Source organism: Mus caroli, chromosome 10 (genome assembly GCF_900094665.2).
Source record: "Mus caroli chromosome 10, CAROLI_EIJ_v1.1, whole genome shotgun sequence".
Taxonomy (NCBI): domain Eukaryota; kingdom Metazoa; phylum Chordata; class Mammalia; order Rodentia; family Muridae; genus Mus; species Mus caroli.
The window spans coordinates 104,225,010-104,240,383 of NC_034579.1; the positions used below are offsets into that span (position 1 = coordinate 104,225,010).

General features: G+C 38.8%; 1 protein-coding gene across 6 annotated transcripts in view; it reads left to right on the forward strand.

Moving 5' to 3' along the window:
- Positions 1–14,966, forward strand: part of Osbpl8 (oxysterol binding protein like 8) — a 138,006-nt gene extending 123,040 nt beyond the window's left edge. For all 6 annotated transcript variants that reach the window (XM_021173759.2, XM_029482543.1, XM_029482546.1 and 3 more), the window contains 8 exons: positions 440–537; positions 2,795–2,884; positions 4,519–4,655; positions 6,403–6,588; positions 7,280–7,367; positions 8,385–8,490; positions 10,092–10,194; positions 11,725–14,966. In XM_021173759.2, coding sequence (XP_021029418.1) covers positions 440–537; positions 2,795–2,884; positions 4,519–4,655; positions 6,403–6,588; positions 7,280–7,367; positions 8,385–8,490; positions 10,092–10,194; positions 11,725–11,857 — 941 coding nt within the window. In that variant the 3' untranslated portion in view covers positions 11,858–14,966. The remainder of the gene's footprint in view (positions 1–439; positions 538–2,794; positions 2,885–4,518; positions 4,656–6,402; positions 6,589–7,279; positions 7,368–8,384; positions 8,491–10,091; positions 10,195–11,724) is intronic.
- The last annotated feature ends 408 nt before the right edge of the window (positions 14,967–15,374 follow it).

The following is a 15,374-nucleotide window of genomic DNA, read 5'->3' on the forward strand; positions in this document are numbered from 1 at the left end:
GCCATCCCATGGGCCAACCTCTGCACTTTAAATAAAGAGTCTGTAAAATTGCTAAACATAGTATGAATACACTTTCTATTTCTAATGTTCTAAAACAGGCTTTATATCTGTTGCAGTTTTTAAATTTTTTTTAAAGATTTATTTATTTATTATATGTAAGTACACTGTAGCTGTCTTCAGACACACCAGAAGAGGGCGTCAGATCTCATTACTGATGGTGTGAGCCACCATGTGGTTGCTAGGGTTTGAAATCAGGACCTCTGGAAGAGCAGTCAGTAGTGCTCTTACCCTCTGAGCCATCTCTCCAGCCCCAGCTTTTTACTGAGTGAGACATAGTGCCCTTAGATGGCAGGTTTCTGCTAGAAGGATAAAGTTACCTAACGCTGCCTGTTGTACATCAGTGTCTCTGTCCTCCACTTTTGTCATTTTTTTTCTTTAGGAATTCTTTATGGCACAATGACCCTGGAGCTTGGTGGGACTGTCAATATTACCTGTCAGAAGACTGGATACAGTGCGATACTTGAATTTAAACTAAAGGTTGGTAAAAGGAGGTTGAAGGAACACTAGCCCACTGGACATGTGGCCCTGCAGGCCTTGCCCATCTCTCCATTTCCTCTGTCTTGTTAAAAACCGCTACATTGCATTCCTAAAGCCAGCCACCAAGGTCTGTTCCCATATTTGGGTCAGTACCTCCTCCTGAGGCTGCCTATCAAGGTCCCAGCTATCAAAAGGCCCCCTTTGGGTCATCTAATTAATAAGCCCAATTATCATTAAATACCTCATCCTAACAGGGGGTTTCCACTATATCTTCACAAACTGCCATTTTCCTGTGTGCCACATCTGTCTTCTCTCTGTCCAGAGGCAGTTCTTTGTCCCATTTTCAAACAGATACCCCAACCCCTTCTCCGTGTTCCCTTGCCCCTTCTCCCTCTTCCTCTGTCTCCTATCTTTGTCCCTTATCCCTGCCCTCTGTCCCTCTGGGGAAAACAAGTCTCCTTTGTGCTGAGAACTTGGGAGCCCTCAGCTGGTCCTCTTTCTGTCAGTGGTATTTCCTAACTAAGGGAAGCTGTGCTGTAAATACTGAAGGGAAAAAGTTTAGTTGTGAAATAAGAACTAAGTAAAAAGCATGAATTATGTCAGGTCAAAGAGAAGTCCATCTGAGGGCATTCTCTGTGAGTATCACGGCACAACCTGAGATAAATTAACATTAACGCCACCATTGCTTTTGTTAACTTTAATGGTAAAACCTGGTGCTATTGAGGAAATAGTACTTAAGTGACTGAAGTATCTCTGTGAATTAAAACACTGCTTCACAAAACCCCAGAAGGTAGAAATGAATGAGACTCGGGTTGTGTACAGTAAGACAACTTTAGATTAGTTATTATTTCTGTGTAAAAAATTACTTTGAACTTCCATGCTTATGGATAACCGTGTGCTCATCATATTTATATGCCAAAAGTTTGTATGGGGCATATTAGAGATGGCTTGTCTCTTAGAAAGTGTTGAGCACCAGGAAGTCTTGGAAAATATGAGTGATTAGTTGAGACCAGAACCTTCTAAAGACTTGGTCCCCTTATGAGTCTGCCGCCTGAAAGGCCACACTGAGCACCCTTTCCTGTGGCCTTTCCATGGGACGTAGCTTCCTGAGAGCATGGCCGCTATATGGCAGCTGAAGGTCTTCCTTAGCAGCAAAGGTTTCCAAATACGAGTGTCATGGTAGCAAGGTGAGAACTCAGCTGCCTTCCATCACTAGACTTAGAAGCCAAATTTGCAAATTTCTGCTAGAGTCTATTGAAGACTTACCCACCCACCCAAGCCTAGGGGAAGAGGGGATATTTACTGTACTTCTCAGGAGGTGGCAAGATCTCACGGAAGAAGGGTGTGGGGCGGGGGAGGAAATGAGTAGGCACTGTTGAAGCCACCTTTAGAAACTTCTGTCAACAAAAGGGAATGTTGAATCCTTTTCACAATGTCAGTTATTACCTGGTACACTGTGTTCAAATAAACCAGGGGCTATAATGGTAGTTGTTAACTGCTTCCATGTTGGTATTTCAGTGACTGGAATCTCTTCTCTATTGAAAAGGAACTCCCAAGGATTATGTGATACAGTCTCCCTTGCCTTGCCTGTTCTTACACATGTGGTGATACTAGCTGGAACATCACAAGTGCTCTTGGACAATTCTAATGTCAGGAAGCATCAAAGCTTCAAAACTTTCTCTCTGAGGAAACACTTTAGGCAATATTGTATTTTTCTTCTAATTTTACTTTTTGGAAAGATTTTTTTTTTTTTGGGGGGGGGGGTTTGGTTTTTTGAGACAGGGTTTCTCTGTGTAGCCCTGGCTGTCCTGGAACTCACTNTGTAGACCAGGCTGGCCTTGAACTCAGAAATCCGCCTGCCTCTGCCTCCCAAGTGCTGGGATTAAAGGCGTGCGCCACCGCCCAGATTTTTTTTTTTTTAATTTTTTAATTCCCTGAGTTTTCTGAGGGGTTTCTCTCAACAATATGTTGCCGTCTGGACAGGACACAGTCCTGGACATAGTACTCCAGACCCAGGCTGTGGTCTTTATACCTGCGCCATCTTTCTAACTTAGTTAGATTTCATAGTCTGTTTTTAGCTGTATTTTACACAGTCATAATTAAAATTTATCTTCCTTAAAAGTCTCTAACTGAAATTTGAGTCAGGAATTCACTGTTTTTACTTTCAAGAGTATGGTAACTATAATTTTTTGAGATGTGGTTATCTACAATGTATGTAAATATAAACTAAAATGCTCAATACTTTCTTTTTTTAAAGCCATTTCTAGGGAGTAGTGACTATGTTAATCAAATATCAGGGAAACTTAAATTGGGAAAAGAAGTCCTAGCTACTTTGGAAGGCCATTGGGTAAGTATTGTTATATGTTAGCATTATAAAAATAATTTTATCTGATAGAGAAAACGGGCAGTCATATTGTAACGCAATTAAATAAACTTTATCTTACAAGCTGGTGTTTTGGTATTGTTCTGTTGCCAGTAGCACTTTGTTTTGTATAATGTTTTGTTCCTAAAACGTTTAAATGGATAGAAGTAGCTGTCAGTTATGACACTTGCTTACTATGTTCATTGTTAGGAATGTAACTCTTGTTTATCCATACTTCATGAAGTGGGTACAAAGATACGCATTCATATTCTTCATCTATGTAGAGTGTGTGTGTCTATGTATCTGTACATATGCCATGACACATACGTGGAAGTCAGAGGACAACAACACAAGCCAGCACTCTCATTCTACAATAGGGTTCCAGGGGTCAGGCTCAGGCCATGAGGGTTGGTGGCAGGTACCTCAGCAGCTGACCACCTTTCTGACGCAGATCTAAGATGTCTCTACTTGAAAAGGGAGGAAAGGAAAGCCCAGAGCATGGAATCCATAGCATAAAGAAATCAGGGAGCTGAGACCTGTGCCCTGGGGCTCTGGCTGGACAGCACTGCCCCGGTTGAGAGGTTTTTCTTTTGTAGGGGATGGGAAAGTGTTTAACAATAATAGCTTTGATTTACTTCTCTGCCAACCTAGATTCACATTTATATAATTTCTTGCAAGGCGCTTAAGTGACTGAAATGGATTGTGGTATGTTTTTAGATGTATTTTCACTTAGTATATGCTATTCTGTATTATAATAAGCAAAAAAAAGAAAAAGAAAAAGTGAAAAATGGAGCTAGATTTAAGGACTCACCCAGTGGCTACATAGCTTCTGCAAAATGGCCTTTTAAATTCTGCCTCTGTGTGTGTGTGTGTGTGTGTGTGTGTGTGTGTGTGTGTGTGTGCGCGCGCGCGCGCATGCCCGCATAGTCAGTTCTTTCCTTTTACCACATGGGTGTCAGGAATAAGTCATCGGGCTTGGTGGCAAATGCCTTTACCCATAGAACCATCTCTCTGGTCCCTGCAAAATGTTTTAATTGACTTCCTATCTGAATATTATTTGGAATATTGGTAAAGCCATCTTGTCACTTTATTTTTATTTTGACAAGGTCTCACTCTGCAGCCCTGGCTGGTATGAAACTCAGGAGATCTGCCTGCCTTGCCTCCTGGGCACTGGGATTAAAGGCATGTGCCACCACAGCTCGACAAATAGTTGTTCTAAAAACATAAAGTGTCTAAGACTGTGTTCAATTTTCAATGCTGAGAAAGCCTGCCATGCTTTTCAGTAATTTGATGTCCTCCATTGTGTACCGCGTCGCATGGACTGCAAATGCTGTGCGCTCTTTGACAGTTCAGGTGGACATCTTGAGCTTTGCCTGTAATATTTGAAATTTGTTAAGTAAAACTTTAAAAAATCTCATGAACTTTCTTTGCTGCCAGTCTATTTTTTATACAAATGGAAAGAATTTGGGATTTTGAGAAATGTAATAGTTAACATTTGTTTTAGGATATTTTTTAATAGAATTCATCAGCAGGAAGAATTTGTTAGTGTATTACTATACTGTGTGATCCTCTCCTAAATAAAAATAAACTTTATTAATGTTTAATTCCTTTAAATATAGGATAGTGAAGTTTTTATTAATGACAAAAAGACTGATAACTCAGAGATTTTCTGGAATCCGACTCCTGACATTAAACAGTGGAGATTAATAAGGCACACTGTAAAGTTTGAAGAACAGGATGATTTCGAATCAGAGAAGTAAGTACACCGTCTTTAGCTAACTCCATGGAAATTAAGGAGTATTTTGAGTTGCATAATAGTGTAGTCACACTATGTTCTGTCTGCTGTATTGTTAACTCTGCAAGAGAGTTTGTCATTTGTGGGATTGGAAGCATTCTAGGTTGGTGTATGTGACACATGAAACTTCACAGATCACCTTGGTTCTCTGTAGCACAGAGCTAAAATGTCCTCCTGTTTCTCTTCTACTCCAGTGCTTTAATTTTTGTTTGATAAAATGACAGGAGCTCTCAGTGGCTCTCAGCATCCGCCTGGCGTGTGCTTTCTAATCTGGCTTAGGCTGCAAAGGTGAAGGAAGGGACGAGTACAAAGCCTGCATTTTCTGTCCTCTGAAACAAGTAATGCCACGTGATGTCCTGGCTTCTAAAGGATTTAAATTAATTGGCACCACTATAGATTATGTTATTAAGTCAGGAAATTCTTTCTAGAACTCTCAGCCTTGGATAAAGTTGCAGTTTGTAACTCCTCATTAAGAGTTCTGTGGCAGTGCTGCGTTAGTACACGTGACCCCTGTGAGTCCTTACTCTGCCGTCCTGCTTCCATGCTCAGTTAGTACCCGTGACCCCTGTGAGTCCTTACTCTGCCGTCCTGCTTCCATGCTCAGGTCTGCATGTGCTTTACTTTCTACAGACAGTCGAGGTTGTCAGCATTGGAGAATGTGTATGCATCCATTTCTAAACTCTGTTTCTGCTGTAAACGTTACATGCTGCTCTCTGTCCCGAGGACATGTAATCAACACACACATCCATTCTGATATGCATGTGTCATTCAATAGTTTTTATTTTTTAATACAGAGTTTTATCCAGAGCAAAGTGGCCTTAAATTGTCTATATAGCTGAGATTGACCATGAACTCTTATTACTGATCTTCCTGTCTCTACTTCCCAGTACTGGGACGATCCCGGGCCAGCTTACATGTTTGATCCCAGGCCAGCTTACATGTTTGATCCCNGGCCAGCTTACATGTTTGATCCCGGGCCAGCTTACATGTTTGACCCCAGGCCAGCTTACATGTTTGATCCCAGGCCAGCTTACATGTTTTAAGCATGAGGTAGTAAGACTTAGGAAAGGAAACCTTTTTTACCAGCTAAGTAGAATGTGCAACAAATTTCAAAGCCTCTTCCAGTTGTGACATGGCCCCTCAAACAGATGAGACAAAGGTGGGGTTATGCTCCCACGTCACTGCTGGAAGAAGGTAAACTTTAATAAGGGAAATCATTTTCTCACACAGTTTTTGGTTAAATTAGTGGTTCTCAACAGCATTGCTGTATGTAATCTAGAAAGCATTTAAAAAGTCTATCTTTGGCCTGGTCCTAGAAACTGAATTTAAAAGTTCTCTGATAATTCCTTCACCCAAGATTTTTTTGGTGGATCATCCTAATGTCTAGGACTCCTAAAGAGTGTGTGTCAGAATCGTCTATGGAGCTTCTTAAAAATGTGAAGGACTTTGGGGAGTTCCTTCTCTCTATTCCTGTCAGCCTCGGACAACAGTTTTCACTGTGTGTTTGGGAATGCATGTAATTGTTTCTCTTGCAAGAAGAGCTTCGTAGTGTTTCTGCTTTAAGGCACTGGGTTTTGTTCTAAGCTTATGTATGAGCAGAAACATTGTCAAAAGCCACACAAGCAGTATTTACTCGCAACAAAAAATGAAAATCTATATTTCATTTTCTGGATGATTTTTAAAACTATTATTTTTACATGTATATTAGACTCTGGCAACGAGTGACAAAAGCTATAAATGCCAAAGACCAAACAGAAGCTACTCAAGAAAAGTATGTTTTGGAAGAAGCTCAAAGACAAGCTGCCAGAGATCGAAAAACAAAAAGTGAAGAATGGGTTTGTAAGTTATTTGAACTTGACCCGCTCACTGGAGAATGGCACTATAAGTTTTCAGAGTAAGTAAGTTAAACATTTATTTAAAAAATACATAACTTAGTGCCTTTAAATTTCTAGTATATTTATTATCAACCTATGAATTAGTGTGAAATGTTATTTTTATAGATGTAAATTTTCATGTGTATTGTATGAACCTTGTGAGTTGGTGTGTAGCAGGTACGTACAGGAGACCATGACTGTCAGAAGAGTGGTAAGTCCCAGAGCTGGACTTGAAGATGGTTGTGAGCCACTATCTGGATGCTGGGAACCGAACTTGGGTTCTCTGCCAGAGCAGTAATTGCCTTAACTGCTAAGTTACCTCTCCAGCCCATAAAGTGAAATTTTATTTTTATTTTTGTTTATTCATTCATCTTGGTTTTGGTTTTGTTTTGTTTTGTTTTTTGAGATAACTCTGGCTGTCTGGAACTTGATATATAGACCAGGCTGGACTTGAGCTCAGAGATCCACCTACGTCTTCCCAGTGCTGAGGTTAAAGAGGTGTATCATACACCTTGCTTCGTGGTGTGAGGTTTTAAACTTGATGTTCTAGTATTCATTTACGCTCTAGGATAGTACTCTTCCAAATAAGCTAAGAATCAGAAGATTTGATACAGAAAATCTTAAAATTAAAACAGCATTTGTAATTACTTAATGGAATCTAATAAGAAACTAAGTTCTATAGCTATTTAATTTCTTTTTTTTTTAATTTAGTACTCGACCATGGGACCCACTTAATGATATGATACAATTCGAAAAAGATGGAGTTATCCAGACCAAAGTGAAACATCGCACTCCGATGGTATGTAACATAAACGTAGCTAGATCCTATAGGCTTATCAATTTGCTAAATCTTTAGTATCCTTGGCAGTTAGGTTTCAATTTTAAAATTTTAGGTAAGTAAAATGGCATAACAGGCAGCTCTTAACACCCCAAAGAGACATTTAAAAAAAAAAAAAGAAAAAAAGCAAAAACTACCAGAACTCTCCAAATATTGAAACGTTTGAGCAACCAAGGGAATAAAGGACCAAGAAAAGGCTTCAAAGCACTGTCGAGTGCCTGCTCACCTATGCCTGAGCACAACCACAGTCTGTGAGGGCTCTGCTCCAGCATAAGTCCCTGAGTCCAGAAAGGGCAAAGTAGACAGCATGTGTGCACACACACATGCCCATCAGGACACTTGCTACCTAGAAGGCACATGTAGATAGAAGCACTCATTCCTGAGACTGTCAGTAATAAGATGTTATACAAAGGAATCAAACAGAATAGAAGAGCTGAAAAGTACTATAATGGGGAACTTGCTAAAGGAAACTACCAATAGATTTAAGTAGGTACAAGACAGTTTGCCATAAACTCCTTTTGCTTTACCCAAGTAACCTAACATCATCCAGTGGGTATGTTCAACGTAGAGAACAACATAAGAATGTGTTTTAAACACTGCTGTATAAAACACTGGCGATGCTCTGGGACAGAACACAAGTTGTGTGGATGTATTTGTGTCTGTATAGACATAAAGGTGAAGAGCATACACACTGGCCACATGCAGCAGTGAAGGAAGGAGAAATTCTGCGTATATAGGTCAGGAATGGGAGGGAAGTTACTTCATAGATTTCTCCATTTTTAGTCTTAGTACTCTTGTAAACTCAGCTAGGAGGTTTGCTTGCTGAATGCAGCGTATCTTGTTAAATGTCACGAGACTGTCTGCACTTTCATTCCCAAGCATTGCCCCCATCGATGGTTTGCCAGCTGTATGTGCAAGTGCACATGGTATAATTCCAGGTTGTAGTGAAAATTCACATAATAAATACGTTTTTTCCAGGTTAGTGTTCCAAAAATGAAACATAAACCAACAAGGCAACAGAAGAAAGTGGTAAAAGGCTATTCTTCCCCAGAACCTGACATCCAGGATTCATCTGGAAGTGAAGGTAAAGATATGAATCAAAGACTGGTCACTGGGAGGCATTTTTAAGTAAATCTTTTACTCTGGTGTTGGGTATATGTAACTCGAGGATGTACGAGTTTCTGTGGAAACAGGAAGTAGGCATGAATACTGATTGGATTATGGATGGGCAATCAATCAGCTTATAGTCACTGAAGAAAAGACACGGGAGGTGGAGAATGGAAGCTGCACATGAGACAGCCGTACACTGCAGGAGCAGCCCCTCTGTATGGCGGTCAGGTGTTGATGACTGAGTTCAAGACATAGATTCTAAGTGTTGAGTCACTTCATGTTTCAAAAGAGTTTCTCATTCCTAAGTAAGCTAGTAGTATTTGGAAGTCACTGACAAATGAGAATATAAATATGGAAAAGTCATGGACAACTAGATTAAATAGTGTCTTGACCCAGTCAGATATAGTATGAACTGACTTCAACTATATTGGATACAGTTAAGAAGGGATTAAGGTAACACCTTTGACATTGTAGGAAACTGAAAAGAAAAAAAATGTCTTCAATCTACTTTCAACACAGTGTCTTGAGTTTACAGGAAGCTGGGAGCCTGATTTACGTGCAGTGGTGACACTAGAGGGCTAAGTAGTAAGTGAGGCCATTAGATGATCCGTGAAGAGGGCGTTACCAGAAAGGGAGATGAGTCCGGGGGAGAGGGATGGATGAGTTTCTAACTCTCTGTGGCCTGTGACCCTAGGCTTGGGGCATGGGGTGGGTGATGGCAGAAAGAGACTGAGTGTCACTGTACAACACAGGAGACTGAGGCCAGCTTGCCCTCGGAATGAGTTAGCCCTGTAAGGTCAGGGAGCCTGGAGGTCAGGTGTGTGGGATGTGCACCTCTGGAATGTAGAGATATTTCTAACTCTAACTGCCTCTCTTCTCGGTGCCTACCACTGTATTACCTGTAATGTGCCTGCTAATATCTATTGCCCACTTGATGCCTTACAGCAGTGGATGGGGGCAATCCCATGATCCTTAGTTTAGAACAGGAAACCTTGAGAATCAGATGCACACAGAGGTGGGAAGGAACTGAAAGGAACAAGAGTGCTAGAGGGGAAGGGAGCTCAGAGCTGCGCCCTCTCCAGATCCGGCCCAGCGGGCCAGGGAAGACAGCAGTATCTTCCCAAAGGAATTCAGATGTGTTTATTTTTTTTTTCCTATGCATTGGTGTTTTGCTTGCATGTATGTCTGTGTGAGGCTTTTTGAGCCCCTGGAAATGAAGTTACAGACAGCTGCGAGCTGCCATGTAGGTGCTGGGAAATGAACAGCAGCCAGTGCTTTAGCCACTGAGCCACCTCCCCAGCCCTGTTAATACAGATGTTAAGTGGATTATTTTTTGCTTGTTTTAGTAAATTAAAAAAATAAAACTGATTACACAAATTAATTTCCTAACTACTCTGTTCGGTGTTCTAGTTTTGATATATGGTATGTTTAATACTTAAAACTGCAGAAATTTATATTTATTTTATTAGTCTGTGGGCCATCCAAACAAACCAATGCCTAGAAAGATTGTTATTACGCAAGTCATTAAATTTAACTATAGATTGTGCCTACAACTTGATTCTAAATGTCTTTTAGCTCAATCTGTAAAACCAAGTACACGAAGGAAGAAGGGGATAGACCTGGGAGACATTCAGAGTTCCATTGAGTCTATAAAGCAAACACAGGAAGAGATTAAAAGGTAAGGTCTTCTGACAGCGGCTAGTCATAAGAGTCCAGAGGAGTCAGACCTTGTTACAGGAAATCATGCACTCTGTTTCATAACTCCACCTCTGTTGCCTGAATTCTCAAACTTGAAGATTCCTCCCATACTGAACTACTTCCATACCAAAGGATGGAGTCATGAGGGTTTTCTCTCCCTGAGGGTAGAGTGCTCTACTGCTAATGGCATGCTGGGGACGTGGCTGGGGTAGATGTGCAGGAAGAGTTGTTTCTGAGAAAGCCGACAGACTAACTTGCTCCTGCCATCCCCTCTGTGTATGGCTAATATGCGATTGTACTATGCCATTTCTTCACTGAAATACATGCATAGCAGAACAGTCACTGCCCTGAGACCCAGCCATTCCATAATCTAGCACCTAACAGTTACTAACACTTAACCGTGGGCCCAGAGGAAAGAAGTTCCTGCCCATTCCTGTCCATTATGGAGACTAGCTGTGTGAGCGTTTACATGTGTAATCTTAGGCCTGCAGGCCTCCCCTCACAGTGCTCAGGAGGACAGGCAGGCAGATGTCTGCCTGGTCTGTGTAGAGCATTTCAGGGGGTTGTGGGGGATGGGGGTGGGGCACTGTCTCAAAACACCCGGCCTATCCATTAGATTACTTTCCACTGTCACCTTTTCTGTAACACTCTGATGATTTAGCCTGCCCTGCACGTGAGCTTGCCTAACTTCATCGACCTTCCTTCCTAGCCCCCTGAGTTGCTCCTGTATGTGCTCTTGGTCCCGCCGGACTGCTCACTTCTTCAGAGCTGGCAGGATGGCCTGTGCACCCTGAGTAGTGCCAGGCCTTGAAACAGTGTTCACATTATACAGTTTAAGTATCTGTATAAACCTACTTGGTTGCTTTTGCCCTCTTTTCTTCATAGCACATTTCCAAAAAAAAAAAAAGTCATGTTAATTCACTCGTCAGCTCCTTTTGATGACTCTATAAGTATATTTTATTACTAAATTCACAATTTGTAGCATAAAAAAGGCTCTTGAATATTCTTCAGTTTGACAGTGTTAAAAAAAAAAAACTGTTCCATTACTTTTTCTTTAAGAATTTGGAATTTTTACTCCGCTCTTATCTCACAATTAAAGATAAAAGAAACTTAACCAACTAAAGAGCAAATGCTCTTCTTAAAACCACTCTTGTAATAGAAAAGATAAATGTGTATTATATTTTATTATATATTATTTATATTTATATAATTTCTGTTATATAAAATTATATTTATACACTATATTAAAAATAGAAGAAATATTTCTGGGTCATTAAACTCTGATGACTATGTTTGATATGGTATCATAAAGTAATAAGCTTGAGTTAGTGTACTTACAGCATCCTGGCCTGAAGCCTGGACTCTCAGTCTCGGGGCTGTAGTTGATTGAGCTGGTTACTTTAGGTAATATAATTAGATACCTTGTGACAGTAAAATAACATTATAATAGTGATGTTTTATGGTAATGTTTCTAAAAATATTATAAAATGTATTGTTGCTTATTTTGCAGAAATATTATGGCTCTTCGAAATCATTTACTTTCTAGTACACCTGCTACGGATTATTTTCTGCAACAGAAAGACTACTTCGTCATTTTCCTTCTGATTTTGCTTCAAGTCGTAATAAACTTTATATTTAAGTAGAAGTTCTCAACATTGAATCCATGAACTAGAAAGATTAGATGTGATCTGGGACCATTGTTCAAATTGGCTTGCTCTTTATTAAAGCATCACAACAAACAAAATTAGGAGATAAACGTAGAAATGTCTACCTACTTTTCACATCTTTTATCCTTAACCCAAAACAAGAGCTACTGTGTTTGGTTACTACAATTCGGCTGTGTGTTAAGTGCCAGAACACTTGTATGAGACTGTGCCTACACGTGAGTATAGTGGACCCACGTGTGTATAAAGAGCTCTTCCCTGACAGCAGTTCCTGTGTTCTACAGTGTGCTGTGAAGAATTCTGATACCAGTGTTCATAACAAAGATGCCGTCACTCCTATAAATACATCTAGGGTCAACTATTGTCTTCAGAAGACCGGCATATAAGTTTCATTAGGGAATTACAGTGGGAAAATGATAGATAATAGACATATTATGAGTAATTCAATACATTATACTGTTAAAACCATCTCCAAGTTACCTAGTTCAGTTAGTCGTCTTAGATACACCAAGAAAAAATATGTGGGTGATCAGAATTAATATATTGTAAGGGACAAGTAGAAATTTTTTAAGAGTTTACACAAGATTTTCTAACCCCTAGCATTTAATGTTACAGATATAGGTGAATACATAGTTATGTATATATATATATATACATATATATCATATTAAAGACTGGTAAGCAGCTACATGGATCTATATGTTACAATCCCAACTTAAGCACTTGCTGAAAAGGAACGGTCAGAGGTGTTTAAGTAGGTTATGTGAAATCCTGATGATTTGGTGTTTTCTTCATGAAAAACTTTTTAGCTTTCATTTAGACACAAGAGTGCTCAAGGAGTAAATAGAAGAGAAAATGTAATATCTTACTTCAAAAGTCAAAAAAGGTGGTAAGAACAGACTGCAGTGGCCTTTAAGACATTAAAATAATTTTGCTTAAATGTACAATAAGTTGAGCATTGGAGAATATCAAGTTACGAAGTTTATCATCTCCTTCCATCGTCCTGTGGCAAGCCACAGTTCTGTACAAGTCTTTCTGTTCTGGCTCAGGCAAATTTTGTTCCTAAGAGGTTTTGCCTATTTATTTAGTTTAATAATTGTGTTTTTACATAAATATTTATTATTATCAAAAACACTTCTTTAAAAGGTAGTTAAGTTTTGAAACATCATAAAATGTAGATTGTTCAAACTACAGGTTTTAGAAGGGTTTGTTGAGTGACAACTAAGAAAGAGCTGCTGTCTGGCTACATCGGCCTTCAGCTGAGAAGGGATTGAGATACAAGAAAAGCTAACTCTGCTGTGAGAGGACAGCTACAGTGCTCACCCTGAAAGCCTCTTTCTGATGAATATAGGTATCCTTATGTTCCTATGAACAGCCTTTTACAATGTGGTGTTAGCAAAACAATGCTGTATTTCATATGAAAATATTTTAAACTTTTAACAGCATAAGCAAGATGTACCTGTATCCAGTATTTCATTATGGAGTTTTGGGTTATATTTCATATTTGTCAATATATTGTTTGTATTCATATTCTACTACCAATATTATGCTCAACTGCCTATTCATTGATGTGATATTTTGTAAATATTGTACAATTTGATCTTTATATGATTTTAAATTACTATTAATTTATATTATATATAACTTGATTGGTTGATCACGAAAAGTCTTTTCATTGTTAAACCCTGAAATGTAAAATTGTTGGTGACATGCCTTAGAGCTCTTTCTTAATCCTTTGTGTTGTTTGTGACCTGAACAGTGCTTTATTTGTGTTGATATCCACAACTGGAAAGGTAATTGTTGGGTTTTTTTAATTTCACTTTAGAGCTTGTGTTAATGGATCCTTACCCAAGGAGTCAGAAGCTAATGAGCAGGGTGACTGTTTCTTATACACTGAAAACTTATGTTCAATCAAGGAGTCAGAAGCTAATGAGCAGGGTGACTGTTTCTTATACACTGAAAGCTTATGTTCAGTCAAACGCTTTTCTGATGCTTTTAGTTGTATGAGTTTCCTTCTGTGAACCGAACACAAAACTCAGGAATTGGAGGATTCATAATGTAAGTCCTTTAAACAACATATAATTGAACTTGCGTTTAGCCAGTGTGTGACTGACCTCGAACAATCTGATCTAAGGGTTAACTTTCTTCATAAATGGATTCATAATGTATATGTGACAAACTGTTCCAAACTTGGTGAAAACTCATTGTGCTTTCTAGGGTTTCTGACTATGACCAGTTTTTTTTCATCTATCCAAAACTTCATTTTCTCACATAAAAATTTAGATAACCTCAATTATTGACACAGTTGTTAAATGTCTTTAGTTTTCTGCCATTTAGTGAGATATTGCTGGCTAAGACAAGACGATAACAGGCATGTGTGATGTTAGTGTGCTGCAGCAATCGATTTAACTTGTAATTCCTACCACTTCTGTCTCTAGTATGACTTGGAAAGCGGCAGTGGTCATCTTTTTCACAGCTCAGTTGACAGCTGCATTCCCTTAAAAAGTTGGCCTTGTGAAATACAATCCTCATTTAATATTTCATGCTTTTGTGCCTTTAAGGAAATATTTTTGTTATTTTTTTGTTACAGAACCATAATGTGTTCAAAGTGTTTGTAGCTTATTTGTCATAAAAGGGTCATTTGTCTGGGTCACTGTGTTTCCTTTTATCTAGCTGAAGAATATGTAAACAGTAATGCCGTACTTTTATAAGGGTTTGTGTAGCTATTTCAAATATATTCATACTCAGACATCAATGAAGTAAACTTGTCAGATTGCTCTGAGTATTGTAGACAGTGCCTTTTTGATGGAATTCACACTGTTTTCGGGTGTCAACTTGTGCCATATTCACAGAATTTTGTGGAAGGCAGTTTTAACTTTTTGAAGAATATCATCATCAAAATTTTAAAAAACAAATGTATAAAACTTCATCTTTTTTCAGTGTTTAGCATTTCTAGTCAGCAGTAAATAGTCTGGTTTTGCTTTTGTTTTTGTCTTATTTCAGGTATGATGGCATACATACGCGATGAGCCCTACCCGAGACTGTAGCCTATTACATTAAATATAAATAAAGAACATGTTCATGTTTATACAGATTTTCTGATTTGATCCAGTGGGAGAGACTTTTCACAATTCAATAAGTTTACATTTCAATGTCTTTCATATTTGACTACATATAAAAAGAGATTCTTTAAAATGTATAACCTGCCACCACTGCATAATTTGGTTTCATTTTGTTATGTATTGTGTGGGTTTAGTATATCCAATTTTTGTTACAATTAAAGGACTATTTTGTTACAGTTTTTAATTGAAGATGGACTGTTAACATTGTACAGGACCAGTGTCTTATTAATAAAATTAACATATTTAGTGAGAGCCACAGGAAAACCTTGACAAAAATGAATGTGACTATACTTTATGGTATTTAGAAAAATCAGCCTCTTTATTTATCATAAAATTATTTTAATATCATAATATTGATGTTCTTTTTTTTGGGG